Source organism: Silurus meridionalis, chromosome 8 (genome assembly GCF_014805685.1).
Source record: "Silurus meridionalis isolate SWU-2019-XX chromosome 8, ASM1480568v1, whole genome shotgun sequence".
In the NCBI taxonomy this organism is placed as follows: domain Eukaryota; kingdom Metazoa; phylum Chordata; class Actinopteri; order Siluriformes; family Siluridae; genus Silurus; species Silurus meridionalis.
Window position 1 is genome coordinate 8,338,296 of NC_060891.1, and position 25,391 is coordinate 8,363,686.

Genomic DNA, 25,391 nt, shown 5'->3' on the forward strand with positions numbered 1-25,391 from the left:
ACTTTTTTTTTTTTGTCGAAGGCACAAAGACAAATAAAAAGCGTAATCATACACATGTTCATTTCCCTCAGACTGTATTAAAGTCATTACTAAAGTGCAATACATCTGCTACCACTTTAAAGCCTAGTTATCAATGTGGCTAACTTTTTAGCCTAAGTTTCTTAGATTAACTTTTGCTTCTTTGATAGACTAATAATAAATACATTTACAAATTATCTACCCATGAAAACCTGGCAAGCTAACAAGCAGAAATATATAATTAATGCATGTGTACAATTGACACAATAAAAAAAAATATAATAAAATTCTTGCAGCTTACTTTAACATAGGTGCCCTCTTTGTCTGAGACCAGAACCATGAATGTACTGCCTGCAAGCCTGCAGTGATCCAGAAGGGCCTCCTGAGACTGAAAAAGATACACAGAATATGTATTATGTATCTTCAGCCACTCTAAACAGGAAACAGCATTGCATCTAAACCTCTCTCACATACAAACATATTGAGAATATGCCAGTTTCTAAACATTTACAGAGAAAAAATATTGGAAAATTGAAACCAGACTAAACTCATCAAGGTGTGACATCAATGATTAACCAGAGATCACATGTTACTTCTGTTTATTATTTGTCCAACACGGTCCCATTGATCTGAATCTGCATTCATTTTAAAACGACTTCATTTCCAAAATGTCCTTTGATTCCATTGTATATTTGCTTTGGGCAAAACACAGATGTATATCAGTGCACAAGCATGTTAAGTGCCACTAAAAGGAAGTTGCATGACGAGTGTTGGTACGCAGCTGACAAGCAACACAGACACATGTAAGAGAGGTTGATAAGACATACAAATGCAGCGCGCTGTCCAATTAGCTCCATTAAAATGGACATGAACAGAACAGCACCATGTTTGGGTAGGAAACAGCTGACCATGTCATGGCACTTACGTGTGTACAGGTAACTCACCATGATAGCTTCAGCGTGACTTTTTTTTAATAGCACAATGCTTCTAACTGTATTTTCTAAAATTATACACAATATTTTATTTACTGTATTTTCCGGACTATAAGCCGCTACGTTTTTCCCATGCTTTGAACCTTGCGGCTTAAACAATGAAGTGGCTAATACATGGATTTTTCCCAGTTTTTTCCCGATTTCACAAGCTTCTTCTTCTTTTGGCTGCTCGCATTAGGGGTCGCCACAGCGGATTAACTGTCTCCATACCACCCTGTCCTCTACATCTGCCTCTTTCACACCAACTACCTGCATGTCTTCCCTCACCACATCCATGAACCTCCTCCTTGGCCTCCCTCTTTTTGTCCTACCTGGTGGCTCTATCCTCAGCATTCTTCTACCAATATAACTCATGTCCCTCCTCTGCATATGTATAAACCATCTCAATCTCGCCTCCCTCACCTGTCCCTCTAATAAACTCATTTCTAATCTTGTCCATCATCGTCACTCCCAACGAAAACCTTAACATCTTCAGCTCTGCTACCTTCAGCTCCACCTCCTGTCTTTTACTCAATGCCACTGTCTCTAATACATACAACATTGCAGGTCTCACCACAGTCCTATAAACTTTCCCTTTCATTCTTGCAGATACCCTTCTATCACAAATCACTCCTGTCACTATTCTCCACCCACTCCACCCTGCCTGCACTCTTTTCTTCACTTCTCCAACACACTCTCCATTACTTTGCACTGTTAAGCCCAGGTACCTGAAGTCCTCCACCTTCTCCACCTCTTCTCTCTGCAACCGCACCACTCCACTGCCCTCCCTCTCATTTACACACATGTACTCTGTCTTACTCCTACTGACTCCTACTTTCATTCCCCTTCTCTCCAGCACATACCTCCACCACTCCAGGCTCTTCTCAACCTGCTCACTACTCTCACCACAAATCACAATATCATCTGCAAACATTATAGTCCAGGGAGACTCTTGTCTGACCTCGTCCGTCAACCTGTCCATCACCACTGCAAACAGAAAAGGGCTCAGGGCCAATCCTCGATGCAGTCCAACCTTCACCCTGAACCAGTCTGTCGTTCCTACTGCACACTTTACTGCCGTCACACTGTCCTCATACATGTCCTGCACCACCCTCACATACTTCTCTGACACACCTGACTTCCTCATACAATACCACGACTCCTCTCTTGGCCCCGTCGTACGCTTTCTCTATATCCACAAACACACAATGCAACTCCTTCTGTCCTTCTCTATACTTCTCCATCAACATTCTCAAAGCAAATAAGGCATCTGTGTTGCTGTTCCTCGCAATGAAACCATACGGTTGCTCACAGATGGTCACCTCTTCTCTCAACCTGGCTTCCACTACTCTTTCCCATAATTTAATGGTGTGACTGATCAACTTAATTCCCCTGTAGTTACTGCAGGTCTGCACATCTCCCTTATGCTTAAAGATCGGTACCAGCACACTCCTTCTCCATTCCTCAGGCATCTTCTCACCTTCCAGAAACTTTTTAAACAATCTGGTTAAAAACTCCACTGCCATCTCTCCTAAACATCTCCACGCTTCTACAGGTATGTCATCTGGTCCAACCGACTTTCCACTCTTCATCCTTTTAATCGCTGCTCTCACTTCCTCCTTACTAATCCTATCCACATCTTGCTTCACCATCTCCACATCATCCAACCTTCTCTCTCTGATTTTCCTCATTCATCAGCTGCTCAAAATACTCCCTCCCCCTTCTCAACACACTCTTCTCACTAGTCAACACATTTCCCTCTCCATCCTTTATTGCTCTAACTTGCAGTACATCCTTCCCAGCTCGGGCCCTCTTTCTGGCCAATCGGTACAAATCCTTTTCTCCTTCCTCAGTAAACAACCTCTCATACAGCTCCTCATATGCCTTTTACCTGCTGCCACATCACCTTGTACTCCTGCCTACTTTTCTCATCACTCTATCGATCCCAATTCTGTTTTGCCAACCTCTTTCTCCGTATGCTCTCCTGCACTTCCTCATTCCACCACGTCTCTTTGTCTTCCTTTCTATTTCCAGATGTCACACCAAGTACCTTTCTAGCTGCCACCCTCATCACTCCTGCAGTAGTTTCCCAATCATCCAGCACCTCTTCACCACCACCGAGCCCCTGTCTGACCTCTTCCCTAAACCTCACACTACACACTTCCTCCTCCAGTTTCCACCATCTTATTCTTCTTTCAGTCCTCACTCTCCTCCTCTTCGTCTTCACCTCCAAAACAATCCTACAGACCACCATCCGATGCTGTCTAGCTACACTGTTCCCCGCCAACATCTTACAGTCTCCAATCTCCTTCAGGTTGCATCTCCTGCATAGAACATAGCCACCTGTGTGCACCTTCCTCCACTCTTATAGGTCACCCTATGATCATCCTTCTTCTTAAAATACATATTCACCACTGCCATTTCTATCCTTTTAGCAAAATCCACCACCATCTGCCCTTCCACATTCCTCTCTTTAAGGCTATACCTACCATCACCTCCTCATCACCTCTGTTCCCTTCACCTACATGCCCATTAAACTCTGCCCCAATCACCAATTATTCTTTCCTAGGTACACCATCAACCACTTCATCTAACTCACTCCAGAATCTTTCCTTCTCCTCCATCTCACAGCCGACTTGTGGAGCATAAGCACTGATGACATTTATCATCATCACTTCAACTTCCAGCTTCACGTTCATCACCCTATCAAAAACTCTCTTTACCGCCACTACATTTTTACTGTACTCTTCCTTCTGGATCACCCCTACACCATTTCTCTTTCCATCCACACCATGATAGAACAGTTTAAACCCACCTCCAATGTTCCTGGCCTTACTCCCTTTCCACTTGGTCTCCTGAACACACAACATATCTACCTTTCTCCTCTCCATCATATCAGCTATCTCTCTCCGTTTACCAGTCATACTACCAACATTTAAAGTACCAACCCGAACCTCCACTTTCCTACACTTCTCATTTCCCTGCCGTCTCTGTAGACGTCTTCCTCCTCGCCTTTTCCTCCTTCGGCCAACAGTAGCTCAATTTCCACCAGTACCCTGTCGGCTAATGATACCTGTGGCGGTCGTTGTTAATCCGGGCTTCGACCGATCCGGTATGAAATTCTTATTTGTGATCCACATATTCGATTTGGCACGTTTTACGCTGGATGCCCTTTCTAAAGCAACCCTCCCCATTTATCCGGGCTTGAGACTGGCACTAAGAGTGCACTGGCTTGTGCCTCCCTAATGGCTGAGTTTCAAGCCACCAAAAAACTGAGCCCCGTAACATTAGACCAATGAAATTGCCGAACAAGTTAAGGTGAACCAATAAAACTCTTTATAATAAATCAGATGTGCTCCCACTGAATTCGGGCCGCACCAAATCATAAATATGGATGAGGTCTCTCTGACGTTTGACCTGCCGCTCACTCGGACTGGCAACAGGAAAGGCGAATCATTCGACATGCTGAAAACAACCGGGCATGAAAAAACGCACTTCACCTGTTTTCTGAGCTGCACGGCATCGGGAGAAAAGCTTCCCCCGATGGTTCTTTTTAAACGCACGACGATGCCAAAATATAAACTTCAGAGAGAAATTATTGTGGACGGAAGTAGGAAGACAGTGAACAATGACTTTCTTGGTAGGCTACTGTTTTGATACAAGGCATGTTACAGGCACTGTCTTTCGTTAAAACCTGTGTAAAGTTCATTTGTTTCAATGTAGGCACATGCGGCTTATAGACAGGTGCCGTATTTATGTTCAAAAGAAAAAAATTTTAATCCAGTGGGTGCGGCTTATATTTAGCTGCGCTTAATAGTCAGGAAATTAGGGTACTTAACAGCTTTCATACCTAACTCACACCTTTGAAGTTCTGAACTTTGTGTACATAACTTTACTTAGGTCAATGAAAATGTACTTATCTAATATCATACTTACTTAACTTCACCTACTAATGAAAAACTCTACCTCAAACACCAAACTAACTTAACTAAAATGACTCAATTATTTACTTTACATAAAAATGTGAAACTATAGTTTGTCCTGGTACCAAGATTAATGATGATCTTTGTAAGTAAAGCATGCAGTTCGATGTATCCATAGACACTCAAGAAGGTTCTAGAATAAATGCGATGCTGCATTTTCGTGTATTTTTTCAATGCGCAGTACACAGCTGGCTGGTGAACGTGTCGGTTTGTACGTCACATATGTATGCAATGCGTGTGTCTGGGGGCAGATTTATCCTTAACACACCTGCTGTGTGACGTCTGCGTCTGGCACAGTAACTGTGGTGCAGACGTCATTCTGTGCAATGTGGCTGGAGCTGTACTCGGCTCTCACTCTCAGCCCTAGCCAACCAACCTCAATAATCATCCAACAGCCATAACTCAATACTGATAGTTCTGTGTTAGTAAACATCGCTGCTGATACTGCATTGTGGTTAACTTTTGCACCATGAACCAGGCATTCATCCAATTTGAGGGAAAAAATAAAAACAAACAAAAAAACTTAAAAATTCTCTTAAATTTGTATAAATCACTGTGTTGCTTCCGGCCTGATCTCTGCTCATGTCACATATTGTCACCTGTCTGACCAGAAGCAAGGCCAGTACAACCTTTCGGGCCAAATCCACTGCTTAGCCTAAGAAAAACATATTAAAACTTAAATTAAAACTTCATCTGTACTAACCACTTAAAAGAAGCTATTTTCTGGTCATAATTTTCCACTATACCACAATTTGTTTCCACATCTACCTGGCCTCTTATTCTTGCCTACATTGTTGTGACAGTCACTGGCCGGATGAATGCCCACTGTTTATAACCCAAATAAACTCTGAACTCCCACCCACACAAATAAACTATTTTCGCTTGGGTTAAATTCTGTTTCACATTAAGGTTTATAGAGAAATCCTGTCATAAAACGAATAGCATGTAGCACCATATTGCATCCGTCACCTTCAGTGTTTATACAGTGTTTATGACACAATTACTGATCAGCCATAACATTAAAACGTCTAAGAAGTGAAGTGAATAACATTCTCTCATTACAATGGCATTCAAGGGGTGGGATATACAGTATCTCATAAAAGTGAGTACACCCCCCTCACATTTCAGCAACCATTTTAGTAAATCTACTCAAAGGACAATACTATAGAAATTAAATTTGGATATATTTTAGAGTAGTCACTGTGAAGCTAAAAATAACTCAACATACAGCCATTATTGTCAAAATAACTGCTAACAAAAGTGAGTACACCCTAAGTAATAACAACTGTATGTCCTGTAACCATGCAAAGCTGCATGTTCATCATGTTCATGTTTTTGTCTGCTTGGCAGGAACATACTTATTTATGTATCTTGCATTAGAGCAGTTAAAATTTGGTGCTTTAAGTACAATTCTCTCACACTGCATGTTCAACAAATCAAATCAAATTTTATTCATCACATACACATACATACAGGGTACGACATGCAGTGAAATGCTTTATACGACGGTCTGGCAAGAGGAGAATAGGGTGGGGAGAAAGAAAAAAAGCAGATAAATAAAGTATAAAAACATTGTACTTTCATGTTATTATACTTTAGTATTAAAACACTGCACCTCATGGCAAAGACTCTCTGAGGGTTTGAAAAGTAGAATTGTTGCTCTCCACAAAGATGTCCTAGACTAAAAGAAGATCTGTAACACTCTGAAACTGAGTTACAGTACAGTGGGCAGAGTCATACAGAGGTTTTTCAAGACGGGTTTCACTCGGAACAGGCCTCCCAAGGGTCCAAATCAAAGAATTTGAGTCCTTGTGCTGTGAATCAGGCACAGAAGCTGCTTCAAAAAACAGGCGCATCAGTGCTGCCAGCATTGCTTTAGACACCGCAGAAGCTTAAGGTCTGCTTCTCAGTGCTCAGACCATACGCCACACACTGCAACAAGTCGTCCCAGAAGGAAACCTCTTCTGATGCTGGCTCACAAGAAAACCTGTCCAAGAGCATGAATTACTGGAACCATGTCCAGTGGTCTGAAAAGACAAAGATAAACTTGTTTGGCTGCACAAGTGCTGCTGGTACTGAAGCTGCAGTTCATTGAGGCAAATATATTCCAACATGTACTGTGACATTCTGAAGCAGAACTTGATGCCCTCTCTTCAGAAACTGGGCCGCACGGCAATTTTCCAACATAATAATGACACACAGCTGTGGAAGCTGAAGGTAAAGGTGATGGAGTGGCCAAGTGTGTCTCCAGACCTGAACACTAGTGAGCACCTGTGGAACATCCTCAAGTGGAAAGCAGAGAATTGCCGTGTGTCTAACATCCAGCAGCTCCATGATGTCATTATGAAGAAGTGGAAGAGGATCCCAGCAACAACCTGTGCAGCTCTGGTGAATTTCTTTCCCAGGAGGATTAGGGCAGTGCTACATATCAATGGTGCTCACACAAAATATTGGCACTTTGGAAACAGTTTTGACGTTCACTTAGGGTCTACTCACTTTTGTTGCCAGCTATTTATACAATTATAGCTGAATGTTGCTGAAATGTGAGGGGTGTACAAACTTTTATGAGATACTGTATTAGGCACCTTTTGAACAGTCATTTGATGTGAAGTGATGTGTTGAAGGAAAAAATGCAAGCTTTTGTATACTTTGACAAGCACCAAATTGATAGGTAGACAACTTGGTCAGCTCATCTCCATAATAGCAAGTCTTGTGTGTAGTTGTTAGGGCCTACCAAAAACAGACAACCAGTAAACATGCTGGCCAGATTTATGGGTGCCCAATGCACAGTCATGCATGTGGAGAGCAAAGGCTAGCCACAGAGGAGCAACTGTAGCATAAATCACTGGCAACTTGAACACTGGATATGATGCACAATTCATCACAGCCTGCTCTGTACGGAGCTGCGGAACAGCAGACTAGTCAGAATGTCTGTGCTGAACCCTGTTTAACATGACCATGGACCATGGCATAATGGAAGTAGGCAGCCTGGTCTGTTTTTTTTCTTTTACATCAAATGAACGACCCTTTGCGTTTTATCAGGTTTGCGTTTTACTTTTTTTTGGTATTGTATGAGGAAGTCAGGTGTGCCAGAGACGTATGTGAGGGTGGTGCTGGACATGTATGAGGACAGTGTAACAGCAGTGAAGTGTGCAGTAGGAACAACAGACTGGTTTAAGGTGGACGTTGGATTGCATCAAGAATCGGCTCTGAGCCGATTTGCAGAGGAGGAACATGGGGTACATTGGTAGTAGAATGCTGAGAAGCCACCAGGAGGAAGGAAAAGAGGAAGGCCAAGTAGGATGTTTATGGATGTGGTGAGGGAAGACATGCAGATGGTTGGGGTGAAAGAGGCAGATGTACAGGACAGGGGTGTATGGAGAAGGATGATCCACTGTGGGGCTAATAGGAGAAGCCAAAAGAAGAAGAAGAAGAAGAAGAAGAAGAAGAAGAAGAAGTGTTTTACTTTCTTCCGTGGGATAGAGCAGACAAGGAGCAAGAGGTGAGAGTGTCTGAATAAATAGGCAGGATTTGTCAGAATTCCTTCGGGAGTGGGTGGTTATGCCTGTAATTCCTGCGCACACCTCTACTTCTAGACCGATTTAACATTTTTAGTAGGGATTTAGGTAATTATACTAGGGATTTATGTTAAGATTCTAGCAGTAGACAAATCTCTGAATGCCACACCATGCTTTTTTTCGTATTATTTATCTACCGCTAATGTCTGCCTCAGCTATGATGAGCGTATCTTGCTATATTTGTTAACTTTTACTTCAGCCTACAGTCATATTTTGGACCAACATAATCCCTTTCCAGTCAAGAAAAAAATACAATGGGACCAAAAAAAAAAAGACAATTTTTAGTGTTGATTTTGGATTTGAGAGCTGGGGCACAGATTTGAGTGATTTGAGGTTAAAAGTCAGCCAAGATACACAATAGAACATATAAATAAAACCAGATTACATAAAGAAAAAAAGAAAAAAAGTGAATATGCTAGCAATTTAGACCACTTAATAAATGATGGGGAGTTCATATGAGTACTGACTAGTGAGAAGTGAATGGAGTGCAAGACCAAGGTGTGAGTAATTTGGGTGTGTAATGCTGAGGCAAAGCTCCTTGGCGCTGATGAGGAAGTGCTATGAAAGTGCAGAATGTAACAGCACCATGGTGACAGTATGGAAACTCTTCCCTATTTGCACTACATTAATGTGCATCCACTCATATAATCATTCACCTCTATATTTATATTTATCCACATTGTCATAATACAGTGGAACCCGGTTATGTTGCTGGCCTAGGGGACGGCAAAAAGCGTGGAGATAACCAAATGATCAAGACAAACTAAAACCAATATGGCGGCAATATATTAACTTGCTTGAAATGTCTTTATGTACATGGCGTGCGTTATTAAATGAGAATGTGCATGCACGTGTTTTTGAAGGTTTTTTTACACAACAGCGTTACCGCGATTTGTTTGACTGGTCATGCGGATCGAGATAACCTGTAATAAGTAACCGGATAAGGAGGCGGAAGCCGAAATAAACGCAAATAAAGTTTATTGAGAATACTCAGAAGATAATTCACCAATACTTGTAACGAAGCAGTAATATCCAGTGGTGCACTCCGGGAGCGCGGTCCACGAAGTTCTGTGAAAGCAGAGACAGTTCGTGTAGAGAATCCACGGATCCGCGCTATGGAAAGCGCAGTGCTGGGCAGCAACGGATAAATGTGGTGCAGACAGCGTGAACATGGAAAACAGCAGGATCAGGGTAATCCGGGGTGCTGTTGAGAGAATGCGGAGTCCGAGAAGAAGGGTACACAGACTGAATAAGAGTGAATAAGAGTCAGGTGTGTGCGATCAGCATGACTGCGAAGAGCTACGTGGCAAGCACGGGAGAAGAAGCAGGGTGCTTGGAGGAATTTTGAGTTTTGACAGCCGTTAAAGGCAGGGGGATTCCTGACATAACCGACGTTAAGTGGCAAATTTGCAACCCCTTATGCTCGAGATATTAGGGTTCGGCGACATAAAACAATCGGCATAACCGATTAGAAAATACTAAGACAAAGCGAGAATTTGGCGGTTCCACTTCAAAAACGTCGACTTAATAGGGTTGGCGAGTTAACCAAGGTCGAGATAAGTGGGTTCCACTGTATATACATATTTAACCCTTTAATTTCTGTTAAAGCCTGTTTAACACTGTGTGACATATATACAGTATCTCACAAAAGTGAGTACACCCCTTCAATACCACAGATGCTGGACACTGTCTGAGCCAAACAAGCTTAGCCTAGATTCATCAGACCACCGGACCTGGTTCCAGTAATTCATGCTCTTGAACAGATTGTCTTCAGCAAACTGTTTGCGGGTTTTCTTGTGAGCCAGCTTCAGAAGAGGCTCCCTTCTGGGAAGTCGGACATGCAAACCAACTTGTAATGTGCAGCGTATTGTCTGAGCACTGACAAGCAGACCTTCTGCTTCTACAACCTCTAAAATAATGCTGGCAGCACTCATGCATCTGTTTTTTAAAGCAGCTTCTGCACCTTATGGGCATCACAAAGACTCAATTTCTTTGATGGACCCTTGCGAGGTCTGTTCCAAGTGGAACCCATCTTGGAAAATGTCTGTATGACCCTGACCACTGTAGTGTAACTCAGTTTCAGGATGTTACCGATCGTCTTATAGCCTGAAGATCAAAAAAATCTAATTCTATTAAACTGAAATATTCTTCCAACTGAAATAAAGGTACCACTATGTTGTACCTTTTCTGTTCATTAACATGTTTTTAACATTTCACTACAGTGTATGTAGCTGTTTATTGATTTTTCATCTAATTTAAATTTTGTCCCCCATTTAGTGGGGTTTAGACATTTAAACGTCAGACACTACCAAAATTGTTTCAGCTGTCTTTGGTTGCAATGTCACTAAATTGGTCCTGTGTTGGTAAAAATCATTAATCATGTGACATAATGCATTGAAGGCCAACTGATATCAGTAGCCCAAAGAATTTTATTACAATGTGTATTTTTGTCTGTAACAGTAAACCCTAGGCTGAAAAATCTAACAGTTTAAGCCTGGCTAAAGCATGACTGCGGTTACTAAATAAATAGTTTTTACGAAATAATATGCTGTAGTTAAGTAACTAAATTATCAGATGGAACTAACAAAACCGTTAATCCTAAACCAAGAAGAATGTGCAGCTTTTACACTTCTCCGAATCCTAGGTCAAATGTCAAAACTCTGACCTGTGACACATCGTAAACCAAATCAGCCGACACTCCGGCAGTCCAGAGCTTCTGCGTGACATTAATGGCTCTGCTCATTGATGTGTGGCCTACAGGAACCACCAGCACATCACACAAGCTTACAGGAGGCTGTGGAAACAAACAAGACACAAAAAGGCAATTAGAGACAGGCATGCCCACAAAATACCAATGAGTGAAATCAGACAAAAAAACAGATGCACCAGTCTCACCGGTTCTTCCATGGCTGCCATGGCAATACAAATCTTATCAAGTGCTATGCTCGCCCCCACCGCTGAGGCCACAGACGCAGTAGCTGCTGGTCCAAGGAAGTCCAGGATCTGGAGTGAAGTCAAAGGCAAGTTTCTGAAAAACAAGTGTCCAATGGGACAGCACTCTTTGCAAAAATGCAGTGTGGGCATGTTTGACCTACCAGGTGGTCATAACGTCCTCCAGCTGCGATTATATCAGGAACAGTGCGCTTTCGTTTCTTGATAAAGGCCACAAACTGGAAGACAACCCCACAGTGTTGTTGCACCTTGTAGACCAGGCCCAAATTGACTATAACCTGTAACCCCAGCAAAAAGCTGTTAGTATAAAACAGGCCAATGGTAGGGTTTACTTCTATTTACTATATTAACCATATAATGTAGGAACCATATGAGACTCATTGTTCATGTCACTAATCCGAATTCATTCAAACTGATTTGTATTATGTTTCAAATCATAACGGTAGATGTTACATCCTTATGTCATATACAGTCAGTGGTGGACAAAGTACACAAACCATGTAGTAGGTAAAGTTTAACTCCATTAAAAGTAAATGTGCTCCATTTAAACTTTCACTTGAGTAAAAGTACTAAAGTATATGCCTTTAAATGTACCAGAGTATCCAAAGTACTGTGATTTATTATGGCTATAATGTTCCTATTATCATTTTTGTCACAAGACTCTTCCTCAATCAACTCAGTTTATGTGAAAAGACTCTAATGTTACTCCTAGCACAAGTTAGCTAAGTAGATATCACCAAGCGAAAATCAAAACAAGTAAAAAAAAAAAAGAGCATGCTCTCTACCCTGATTGGTAGCTTGCTGCGTGTTTGACCAGTTAATTTTTTTTTTCCGATTTCACAAAATGCAGTACTAACTGTAATCCTTCAGTAAAGAATGCGAAAAGGCTACTTAAGTACAGTAACGAATAACATATACTTTGTTACTGTACACCACTCTTTATGTAATAAGAAGAAACTGATTTCATGGTGTTCGGGTCCTGTTTTTTGTGCAAAAACGTGCAAGTAGGTAATACAGTGAGTCATTTTTTAAATCAGTTGAACTGAGTTTCTTTTGCCAGTCTTTCATACTGATATATTTCCGATAAATCATTACAGCTGAGCAGTATGGTCAGTAGTACCTGTATTTTAACTCCCAGTCTCCTGAGCAAACCTGTAAGCTCCTCCAGATCTTTGAGGCCTTGCTTGGCCAGCTGTGTGACTGCAGCAGTCTTCTGTTTGGCCAGAGAGTTGATGAGAGGACTGATTTCACGCAGCTCTCCCTTCTGCTCAATGAACTTATATAACATCTGCAACTGCATAGGCATGCACACTTAACATGAGTCTTAGTTCTCCATGGTAAAAAAGGCAGAAACAATAAAAGCTTATGTGTTTAATTCGGTTACTTTTTCAATAATTATTCAATAAGATCCTGAACAGATGAACACAGACTCCAGATGGTCACAAAGTCATCCTATGATGCCAGATTTTTAACCACTGATGTATTGCAGTATAATTATTATTCAGATAGTCAGAAGTCGCATCTATTTAAAGGATAAATCTGTTCCGAATGACTTGCATATTAATCTTTTAAATGTGTTTGTTCTCATGTTCTGATTAAACCTTGGCTTATTTACATGTAAATGTAACAAAATTCTGAGCTGATTTTTATTTAAAGTTTGTTTCTTCTTTCTGTAAGATGATGTTTATTTTCTCTCTGGATTTCTCATTAATTTGATGCTGGAAAACGGTGAGTAAGGCAAGAAGCTCTTGCTATTTAATTTTTATGATCTCAGAGCAAGATCAAATCCCTTATGCTTGAGATTACTGAAAAAGCCACTGTACTAGCAATGTCCCACTCTACCGTCAGCACAGAAACCAGCCACTAACCTCTCCACACCTACGGATAAGAATCACTAAACCATCACAAATATTGCAGTATACACATGCCATACAAGTATAAGCCCAACAGGCACACAAATCTTTCAGGGTGAACATTGAAAAACGTTTTTCTAGGACCTACAGCTTAGATCTTGAAATACTCAACATCCAATTTAGAAATATGACCTAACACACTGTTCATTTCCTGTAACGTACACTGTTATTAGACAAGGACAGGTTGCAGAACTTGGCTTCCACTTCGCGTTTCGTCAGCTTCTCACTCTGTTGAGAGAGAGAGATATTGAATTTGAGAAGTTATGTCATGAACAGACCTTGAGGGAGAAAATTAGCACTACAAGGAAAGCAGAGAACTCAGTGAACTCAAAAAAAAAAATTAAAAATACAACAGACAAAAATACATACATATATTTTTTGTATTTTAGTTTTAGGGTTGAATGTATCCCCTTGTTTGCTAAGGTGGACTTTCCATTTCGCTTTGTTGACGTCAGTAGTATAATTTGCTCATTAATGACATTGAGTTTATAGTGACGTGCTGAAGTTATAGCCTGGCCTATGTGAGAAAATGTTTTAAGCAAGACATCACATTTCTATAAATCACCATAGTTAAGGGCATATTTAAAAAGATCTGAATCATGATCTATGATGTGGATTACTGTGTAGAGAGCAGACAGTGTTTAAAAAAAAAAACCCTAAACACTGACCTCTCTCTGAATAAGTGTGTGTGTGTGTGTGTGTGTGTGTGTATGGAATAAAGGTGTTTATTGATTTTCTGAACGGCAGCTCTGACAGCTAATCCTAATTGTTTCTATAGTAACCATAAACATTTGATGGGGAAGGACAATCCTTTTTCCCCCTAAGCGCATTTTTAAATCCTCATGGCAGATAATTTCTCAAAAAGCACTGCAAAACAGATACGGATAAAACGTACGACGTTTATTTTTCAAGTGGAAAGTTGATTTCAAATGTATTGTTAGTGGAAAATAATCAATGCATCACACCACCCCATCACTGAACAGATCACTTCCCTAGAGCAGCATGGCCCTGCCATGTTTTAGTCCTTAAAAAATAGACCTGACACAAATTTATGGAGGGAAAATATACATATTGTTTGGGTATGTGCTTATTAAGGTGTCGGGGTGTGTGAACATGTGTCTGAACTTACCATGGCGTCACACAATATGCTGGAAGCCTGGCTTAGTTTGTCTTCTGGCACACCGCTGTGCAGCAGAATAGCTCGTAACAGGCTTGTGTGGTTCACATAGATAGTGTAGTTCCTTTCCTGCGACGCAGAATGAGAACATTCATCGTTAAACCATTAACATTTAATACTGTGCATCACCTTAATGCTCAATTAAATTATGTTATGTCCTAGAACCCAATGTACCAAAAAAAAAACCCCACAGTCGCCATCTTTTTATTACTTAACATGAACCACACAAAACCTGCAGCATAACTGTACCTGGAGCACACTGAACTCTTGAATAACTTCAGAGATGGTGTAGATGGTCTCAGCGTCAGGGAGTAAGCTAGTTGTCGCAGGCACAACAATGTCGAACGCGCATTCAAGCAGCTCTTTCGGATGAGCTCTGTCCAACTTCCTTGGCCTGAACACACGCTCAATGCTGTACCTGATCAACGGCGAGAGTTATTATTATTATTATTATTATTATTAATAATAATAATAATAATAATAATAATAACAATAAAGGAACATTGATTAAGTTTCACATGAATATGTTTCATATATTTTTTAACTTACCTTTTGAGGTGTGAAATGCCATTTCTGGCCACAAATCTGGCAAATGAGACCTGATGAAAAGAGAATTTTGGATACAATAAATAAATAAATACAGCATACGTAATGTTATTTTACAAACATTCCAGTCCTTCCTGCCAAAATTATGCATTTTGCATTGGGATTAGTTTAACATCACAAACATCGGATTGCATTGTGAATGCTGATCTTGGAACACTTACCCTCAGGTCATAGGGCAAAGTGACCAGCATGCCACTGTGATCCATAAAGCAGGCAATCTCAATGCCTTCATACAGCTTCCTGTTCCTGGGCAGGAGGAGAGGAGTCTGTAACCTTACTGCACCTGAGAGAGAGAGAGAGAGAGAGAGAGAGAGAGAGAGAGAGAGAGAGAGAGGGTGAGTGAGACTGAGTGATCTGATCCTAAAGTACATTTTGTAAGATAGTAATAAATATAATCCAGAAAGTATTCACATCGCTTTATTTTTACACATTTTATGTTACAGCATTATTCCAAAAATAATTCAATTCATTCATAATTCTACAAACAATATTTAACATACAAATACATAATGTATTCACAGCCTTTGCTTTATACTTTGAGCAACTTTGGCACCAATTACAGCCTCAAGTCTTTTTGTTTGGCACACCAATTCTTGGGCAAGTTCTCATGTTCTTCTTTGCAGAAATTTTTAAGCTCAAACAGTTTGGATGGGAAGCCTCGATGCACAGCCATTTTCAGATCTCTCCAGAGATCTGACCTTGCTGGGCCACACAAGGACATTTACAGAGTCGTTCCAGAGCCACTACTTTGTTATCTTGTCTGTGTGCTTAGGATCATTGTTTTGTTGGAAGATGAACCTTCGCCCCGGTCTGAGGTCCAGAGCGCTCTAAAGCAGGTTATCATCACGGATGTATCTGTACATGGCTGCATTCATCTTTCCATCCTGACTAGTCTCCCAGTCCCTGCCGCTAAAAAACATCCCCAACAGCATGATGCTGTCACCACCATGCTTCACTGTAGGGATGGTATTGGCCAGGTGATGAGCGGTGCCTGGTTTCCTCTAGACATGATGCTTGGCAATCAGGCCAAAGAGTTAAATCTTTGTTTTTGATTTGGAGAGTGCTACAGAGATAGTTGTTCTTCTGGAACAATCTCCGATTCGCCATGGAGAAACGCTGGAGCTCTTTCAGAGTGACCATCGATTCTTGGTCACCTCCCTGACTAAGGCCCTTCCTCCCCTGATCGCTCAGTTTGGCTGGGCGGCCTGCTCTAGGCAGAGTCCTGGTGGTTCCAAACTTCCATTTACAGATAATGGAGGCCATTGTGTTTATTAAGACATTTTTCGTTATCCTTCCCCAGATATGTGCCTCGATACAGTCCAGTCTCTGAGGTCTACAGACAATTCCTTGGACTTCATGGCTAAAATAATTTTCAGCCTTTGTATGACTGGGTAGTTTAAAAAAAAAAAAAAAAAACTTTAAACCTTTAACTAAGAGAAAAGTATGAGGTCATTATTAATATAAGAATAAATAAAATAACCATGTCCTGAACTGGAATGAATTCATAACATGAATAGTCCCCTATAAAATAAAGGACTGCAGCAGAGATATAAAAGAAGAGAGAATCCACTAGAACACCCAACACGCAGATACAAACCATTAAGACCTCTCCTGATTTTCTGGAACACCCAGACTGAGAAAAAAGTTTTGCTCAGTAAAGCAAAAGTGAACTTGTCTTGTTGCATAGACCAGCATCCTATTATAACATAATGGGGCATGCAGTGAGTCATAATGATATTAGGCAACATTAAAGTCTTTCTATGATCCAAGACAGATGTAGAAAACAAAAGCCTATAACTAACAATAAAGAAATAATTATGCTTCCCAGTATGGATGTAAAGCAAACACTGCAACTTTCAAACTTTGGCAGTTATACAAAACACCCTGTAATCTAAACCTTAGGGCCTCAAAACCTGTTGTTGTGCCTGCTGTTGTCTCATGAAAAATCACAGATCACATACTTTCCCCAATTCCATAAATATTAGCAGCATGAACAACAAAAGCAAGGACCTTTTTTAAGCTCTTTTGAAGAGAATATTAATGCAACTTCTTAACACTTGTATCTTGGCAGCTGAAAACAGACATGTCATGCATCAACACAGCTTGGACTGAAAGCTCATTCAAGACCAACAAGCAATGCGTTTGTTCTACCAAAATAATGATTTTCAATTAACTATGACCATTTACTAATCATCTGCTAGCCATTATGCTAAAAACGCCATTGTGAAACATGCTAACAATGTTAATGATGTGTTTAATGATTCTGTGCTAATGTGTTGTTTATTCTTGTTAGAAGTCCTGTAAAATCAATGTCCTTAAGAGAAGAAAATAATTTCAAATGTAAGCGATGATTTAAAAAAGGTCAAGATCCAGAATGCAGCTATATAATGCTAATTTGTTAGATTACAACATTCATATTAGAATAAAAGCTTTGAAAATAGGCTCTAGATTTGTACTGATTGTTTTTTAATGTATATAATAGCAAAACTAATATTTGCACATGTAAAAATGCTGAGTGGTGTGATATGATAAATTGGCTTGTTCTCAGAATGTGGCTGAAACCCCTTGGTGGGCAATGTAATTAATAAAGCCTGCTTAGCTCTGAAACAAGATTCATTGGACAGAGAAAACCAATATTAACTTGTACCAGAATTTTGGCAAAAGACATGCATGGAGCAGGAAAGAAAAGGCTCATGATGCAAAGTATACCATATCATCTGTCAAATATGAAGGTAGTGTTATGGCATGGGCACGAGTTTAGGATTTAGTTTGGGAGCTTCTTAACACAAGGACACTGTGCATATACAGTACATTCAGAACAGATGTAGAATAGGCTATGTGTAGATAAAAAAACCTTGAAACAACTCTGCAAATAGTTGTCATCTTGCCAAAATAAGAGACTTATCAGCGAGCCTGGTCATTAAAAATTCAATTACAGAGACAAGCTCTTTACCAACCAGAGTCTAAACTCTGCTCTACAAGTCAAGTTAATTATATTAGCATGCTTGCTGACACTTAAATTCAAATAGATTTAAATAACAAGTATAGAAATTCAAAGTTCAAGTTTTTTTTGCCAACATCTGAACATCATTTGAGAACAACTTGCTAATATTTATTATTATTCAATTAAATATATCAGAAACTTCTGTCGAAGAATGTATTAGCAAGGTTGCGCTAGTGCATAAAATAAGCAAAAAAAAAAAATCATGCATCTGTCTTATATGATATTTTATTATACAAACCCGATTCCAAAAAAGTTGGGACACTGTAAAAATTGTGAATAAAAATGAAATGCAATAATTTACAAATCTCATAAACTTATATTTTATTCACAATAGAATATAGATAACATATCAAATGTTGAAAGTGAGACATTTTGAAATGTCTTGCCAAATATAGGCTCATTTTGGATTTCATGAGGGCTACACATTTCAAAAAAGTTGGGACAGGTAGCAATAAGAGGCTGAAAAAGTTACATGTACATATAAGGAACAGTTGGAAAACCAATTTGCAACTTATTAGGTCAATTGGCAACATGATTGGGTATAAAAAGAGCCTCTCAGAGTGGCAGTGTCGCTCAGAAGTCAAGGTGGGCAGAGGATCACCAATTCCCCCAATAGTGGAGCAATATCAGAAAGGAGTTTCTCAGAGAAAAATTGCAAAAAGTTTGAAGTTATCATCATATACAGTGCATAATATCATCCAAAGATTCAGAGAAACTGGAACGATCTCTGTGCATAAGGGTCGAGGCCGAAAAACTATACTGGGTGCCTGTGATCTTCGGGACCTTAGACGACACTGCACCACATACAGGAATGCTACTGTAATGGAAACCACAACATGGGCTCAGGAATACTTCCAAAAAACATTGTTGGTGAACACAATCCACCGTGCCATTCGACGTTCCTAGCTAAAACGCTTTAGGTCAAAAAATAAGCCATATCTAAACATGATCCAGAAGCGCAGACGTTTTCTCTGCGCAAAGGCTCATTTAAAGTGGACTGTGGCAAAGTGGAAAACTGTTCTGTGGTCAGACGAATCAAAATTTGAATTTCTTTTTGGAAAACTGGGACGCCATGTCATCCGGACTAAAGAGGACAAGGACAACCCAAGTTGTTATCAGCGCTCAGTTCAGAAGCCTGCATCTCTGATGGTATGGGGTTGCATGAGTGCGTGTGGCATGGGCAGCTTACACATCTGGAAAGGCACCATCAATGCTGAAAGGTATATCCAAGTTTTAGAACAACATATGCTCCCATCCAGACGTCGTCTCTTTTAGGGAAGACCTTGCATTTTCCAACATGACAATGCCAGACCAAATACTGCATCAATTGCAACATCATGGCTGCGTAGAAGAAGGATCCGGGTACTGAAATGGCCAGCCTGCAGCCCAGATCTTTCAGCAATAGAAAACATTTGGTGCATCATAAAGAGTGCGACAAAGAAGACCTAAGACAGATAAGCAACTAGAAGCCTGTATTAGACAAGAATGGGACAACATTCCTATTCCTAAACTTGAGCAACTTGTCTCCTCAGTCCCCAGACGTTTGCAGACTGTTATAAAAAGAAGAGGGATGCCACACAGTGCTAAACATGGCCTTGTCCCAACTTTTTTGAGATGTGTTGATGCCATGAAATTTAAAATCAACTTATTTTTCCTTAAAATGATAAATTTTCTCGGTTGAAACTTCCACATCATTGCATTCTGTTTTTATTCAAAATTTGTTCAGTGTCCCAACTTTTTTGGAATCGGGTTTGTATTACAGTACATTATTATGTCATTATATAAGCTTGTCAAAAGGTAACTATAAGTTCTCTCAGGCAGAGGCTGAACATGCCGGACACTTCTGAACTTCTGAGTCACTCACCATGCTTTCTGAAGACCCTGGTGATTGTCTCGTACACGTACTGCTGCAGTTTTGCGCTGTTGAAATTAAAACTGCCCTAGGGAAAAACAAAACAGTGTGGGGTCGGGTAAGAAACAGTGGCTGTGAGGTTGTTTGAACATAGCAGCTATTATATGAACCAGATGATAAGAATTTTGGAAAGAAGTGATTAAGTTTAAAAAAAATTGACATGCACATATTGACATCTAGGGGTGAGAAAAGAACAATGCAGTAAATTGTGAAACCAAAATAAACAGAATTTAAAGTTGTATGATCATGTCAATTTAACAGAGGTGGCAATAATACATTTTAATGCCAAATATATACATTACTGCTAGCTAATACTTAATATTAATGCAATATATGCAAAAGTGTTTTGATTTATAAGCAAACAGACAAGTTTACTTTATATCGCTGTTACAAATGACCATAAACCCAAATTCATTATGAACTTTTGACCATATTTTTGCAAATACTATACACAAAATGACCAAATAAATGTGGACTCTTGAGCACCACATCCATGTGGTTCTTCCCCAGACCGTTCCTTCAAAGCTCGAAGCATAGGATGTCTTTCTTTGCTTTAACATTACAATCCTGCTTTACTGAATCTAAGAGGGCCGAACCTGTTGCATGACAATGCTCCTCATGGCCACAAATAGCTTTGGGATAAAATAGAACACTGATTGCACCCCAGACCTCCTCACCCAATACCAACGCCTTATCCTTTTGCTGCTGAATGAGCATAAACCCCCAAAGTGTAATGAAAATCCTTTCTGGAAGAGTTGATGTAATAATAACAGTAAATGTGAAATAAATCTGGAATAGGATGTACATAAAGCACATATGCATATGATGGTTCAAATACTTTTTAGAAATTAAGTACAATATTAAAAGCCACACCTTAAAACTGAAGATTTTTGTGATGTAAAAACTGAAACCAAAATAAAAAATATTAGATCTTTTTCCATTGTCAATGTGATATAAACAAGTAGAAACATTTTAGGAAAAAAAAAGAAACCTATAATAATATAGTTGGTTAAATATGATTTGATAATAATTGGATAATAAAGAGTTGAAATAGGGATAGTATTTTCATACTTTGTAAGACTTTAAAATATTTTAAAATATTTTTTTTTTCTTTCGTGAAATACTTTGCAGTCTGCTAGAAGCTGCCAATAGCTCAGGTCATATACTATACTGTAAAATATAAAAGCACAACTATTTTTTATTAGTGGACCATGAAACACAAATATGATGGCATAGCATAACATTCATTTTTTACATCCAAAATTTGAATTTTCTTCTCTCCAAAAAAGAAACGTGTCCCTGTTTTAGTCTACACCGATTATGTTATGAGGACATGTTACCTTATGAATGTCAATATCATAAGTGTAGTCCATTACAGGAGAGTTGTTCTGGGAGAACAGTTGGTTCACCATGGTGCGGTAGGCCTTGCCATTAATGTTGGCCATGGTGTGCTGCAGCACCTCATGTAGCTCTGATTCCTCCATCTGAGGAGGAGGGAGGAGATCGCTCTTCAAAAGCTCCAGTGCTGTGGGCCGCAGGGCTGGGTCATGGCTCAGCAGCCAGCAAATCACCCTCCTCTATACTCGGGCAAAATCAAGCATGTCACACCAGACTCAAATAAAAAATATTAATTATTGAAAAAATAATAAAACATTTGGCTTCAAAAGCTCACCTGTGTTCCATTTTCATATTCGAAAAAATCTTCAGGGAACTCCATGGTCTCCTGCAAATACAGAACAGAGAATACCGAACAGACTCACATTTAAAGGCATGTGCGAAAATAAGTTTCCAATAGCTGCACGCACAGTCACAGGAAGCACCGACCTTCATAGGTAAGTGTGGCAAAAGACATCATCCTGTGTACATCGAGAGCTGTGCAACTGGTGCTATTCTGACCATGTGCATTACCCTGTCTGCGATTTCATCATGGACAGCAAGTTAGAACAAAGAGCAAACATGAAATTTGGCTGCCAAATCTGTCACTGAGACATTTGACATGATTGGGCAAGTTTTGAGTGTCATGCCCGCTTCATGAGCAGAAAAACATCACTGGAAGATGATGAGGGATCAGGAAGATCCTCAACGAGCTCAACCGTCAGAGTGATCATCAGAGAACAATACACAACATTGCTGCTATTGCCGGTGTGTCATATGGAACAGTCCACACAATCCTCCCGTGTGATTTTAACATGTGCCGTGTTGCTACCAAATTCACCCCCAGGCTGCTGACTCAGGAGCAGAAGGTACACCATGTAGAAGTCTCCCAAGAACTCTGTCAGCGTACCGTGGACGACTCTTCCTTTATGTTGAGGATCGTTACCAGTGAGGAACCTTGGGTATACGGGTTTGACCCTGAGACGAAACTAAACTCTTATCTTAACCACGAAAAAAGGCTAGGCAGGTCCGGGTCAGGTTTTAAGGCATTTTAGAGAGGACATTTGTCGAGAGCGACCGGATCTGTGGCATGCTAGTTTCTAAACTTTTTGATACCACCTCATACTAACAGACCAATCTGAATACAAGGACTAAACAGTTATTAGAATTAAATAGTATTAATATTTATTAGCATTGTCATGGGCCACGTAACCACACACAAACTATAACTGTTGCCTAACCAATCACAGCAAAGCATAGTCATATTTTAGGCAAAAGGGATTTAAGACTCATTTCAAAAGTAATATTTTTTTTTAAATATTTCATCATTGCTGAGTTACAGCTGTTTGCTGTTACAGGTTTGTTTGCCCAGTTCTGGAAAACCATTTGAAGTTTTTTAAATCTATTTGATAACTTTTGTGAGGTTTAATCACAAGAATATGATGTCTGCTAAATGTGGTGACGCCTGGACAAACTTTGTAAGAGGAGTAGCAAAAAGGTCTTCAATGGTTTTGCACTAATCCAAGATGAATGACAGAATACAGAATAGGTTGTGTTGAATCCAGACATGAACCTGCTACAGTACCATACAAGTTAGTAGTCTCTGACCTTTGATTTAGATATGAGAAACATGGTGAAACATTTTTATAAAACGCATCAGAATTCGAGCAAATAACTTGACAAGATCATGAAGTAACGTTCAACACATACATTTATAAACTCTGCAATGCCTGGTACAACACTTACCTTTCTGAGCTGGCTGAGGACAGAGATGCGTTCAGAAGCTGTGGTCATTGGTCTGTAAGACATCTCAAACAAGATGATGCCCAAACTGAACAGATCCACTTTCTAAACACAGAAATACAGGTTTTAATTTCAGAGTTTTTAGACCCCTTAATTTTTCCACATTTTTGTTATAGCCTCATACTAAAATGCTTAACATTGTCTAATTTTTCACATCAGTATACAATACATCCCCCATAATGATACATAAAAAAACGAATCTGTAATAACCTTATTAAAATGTAACAAAAAGACAAAACACAGATATGCAAACTATTAGAAGCATTTCCTATGACACTTTAAATGTAGCTCAGGTGCATCTCATTACTGATAAACTTGAGATGTTTCTACACTTTGACTGAAATACACCTGTGACAAATTCAACTAATTGGACACGATTTGGAGAGGAACACATTTCTAATAATAAATGCATTATCAAAACAAAAACCAGACCATAAGGTTAAATAAACTGCCTTTAGAGCGCAGAGACAAGATTGTGTCGATTTCGTAAAGTTACAAACATTTTGGCCTCCACAATGGCCTCCATGACATTCAAATGGAAGAATTTTGGAACATCCAGTGCACTTCTTAGTGTTGACCCACTGGCCAAACTGAACATTCGGGGGAGAAAGTACTAAGAGAGGTGAACAAAAAACCTAATGGTCACTTTGGTTAACCATTTGTTATTAGTAAGTAACTATTTGATTAACAATTACTGCAACACTGCACCAATCTGAGCTTAATGGCAGAGTGGTGAAAGTGAAGTCTTCTTAGTTTAAGACATATTAAAGCCTGCTTGGAATTTGAAAGAAAAAAAAAGTTTCAAGGGGGCTTGAATTCCACTCAAAATGGAGAAACATCTTAAAGTTATTTCAGTGAAATTGGGTATACTGGAGCTGATCTCTGATGCCATAGCAAAGGGTCTGAAGATTTGTCAATTTTGCCCATTGTAAGCATTTTAGCATAAAAAAGCTTTTAAAAATAAAGAAATAAATAAATAAAATAAGTTTGTACTAAAAGAAAAACCTCACATACAAAGATTGTAGTTTAAAAAAAAAAAATATATATATATATATATATATATATATATATATATATATATATATATATATATATATATATATATATATATATAGTGCAATGTATACTATGACAAAATGTTTATGTTACTTATACCTGGTTGTAAGTTGCTTTTGTGTTTCCTTGAACCTCTGGGCTGACATATAGTGCAGTGCCAACCATCCCAGTCATGTTACCTAAATAACAAATTAATTCATAAGCATTGTGTTATTTATATATATATATATATATATATATATATATATATATATATATATATATATATATATATATATATATATATAGACCATATGCCGCACACTGCAACAAGTTGGTTTGCATGACAAGTCGGTTTGCATCGTCACAGAAGGAAACCTCTTCTGAAACTGGCTCACAAGAATGCCCAAAAACAGTTTGCTGAAGACCAAGACCATGAATTTCTGGAACCATGTCCTGTGGTCTGAGGAGACCAAGATAAACATGGTGTTGGTAGCATCATGGTCTGATTCTGCATGAGTGCTGCTGGTACTGGGGACATGTGGTTCATTGAGAAAAGCATGGATTCTAACATGTACTGTGACATTCTGAAGCAGAACATGATGCAGTCCCTTGGCTCCCTGAGCCAAACAGGTGTTTCCATAATGACCCCAAACACACCACCAAGATGACAACTGCCTTGCTGAAGGTGAAGAATGCCTTCAGACCTGAACTTTATTGAGCACCTTTGAGGCATCCTCAAGTGGAAGGCTGAGAAGTGCCATGTATTTAACATTCAGCAGCTCTGTGATGTCATTATGGAGGGGTGGAAGAGGATCCCAGCAACAACCTGTGCAACTCTGGTGAATTCCTTTCCCCGGAGAATTAAGGCAGTGCTACATAACAATGGTGCTCACACAAAATATTCACACTTTGGAAACAGTTTTGACATTTTCACTTAGGGTCTACTCACTTTTGTTGCCAGTTATTTTGACAGTATTGGCTGTATGTTGAGTTATTTTCAGAGGACAGTAAATCTGTACTGATCTACAAGCTGCATTGACCACTCTAAAATATATCCAAGTT

General features: G+C 39.5%; 1 protein-coding gene across 3 annotated transcripts in view; it reads right to left on the bottom strand.

Annotated features, from left to right (window-relative positions):
* eif2ak4 (eukaryotic translation initiation factor 2 alpha kinase 4) overlaps positions 1-25,391 on the bottom strand; it is a 58,137-nt gene that overhangs the window by 11,103 nt on the left and 21,643 nt on the right. For all 3 annotated transcript variants that reach the window (XM_046856513.1, XM_046856512.1, XM_046856514.1), the window contains exons 18-32: positions 24,447-24,526; positions 23,235-23,336; positions 21,787-21,837; positions 21,455-21,691; positions 20,067-20,142; positions 15,360-15,481; positions 15,142-15,191; positions 14,842-15,010; positions 14,545-14,661; positions 13,578-13,643; positions 12,623-12,796; positions 11,646-11,780; positions 11,446-11,553; positions 11,216-11,344; positions 320-406 (exon numbers count right to left, since the gene is read on the bottom strand). In XM_046856513.1, the coding sequence (XP_046712469.1) occupies positions 320-406; positions 11,216-11,344; positions 11,446-11,553; positions 11,646-11,780; positions 12,623-12,796; positions 13,578-13,643; positions 14,545-14,661; positions 14,842-15,010; positions 15,142-15,191; positions 15,360-15,481; positions 20,067-20,142; positions 21,455-21,691; positions 21,787-21,837; positions 23,235-23,336; positions 24,447-24,526 (1,703 nt within the window). The remainder of the gene's footprint in view (positions 1-319; positions 407-11,215; positions 11,345-11,445; positions 11,554-11,645; positions 11,781-12,622; positions 12,797-13,577; positions 13,644-14,544; positions 14,662-14,841; positions 15,011-15,141; positions 15,192-15,359; positions 15,482-20,066; positions 20,143-21,454; positions 21,692-21,786; positions 21,838-23,234; positions 23,337-24,446; positions 24,527-25,391) is intronic.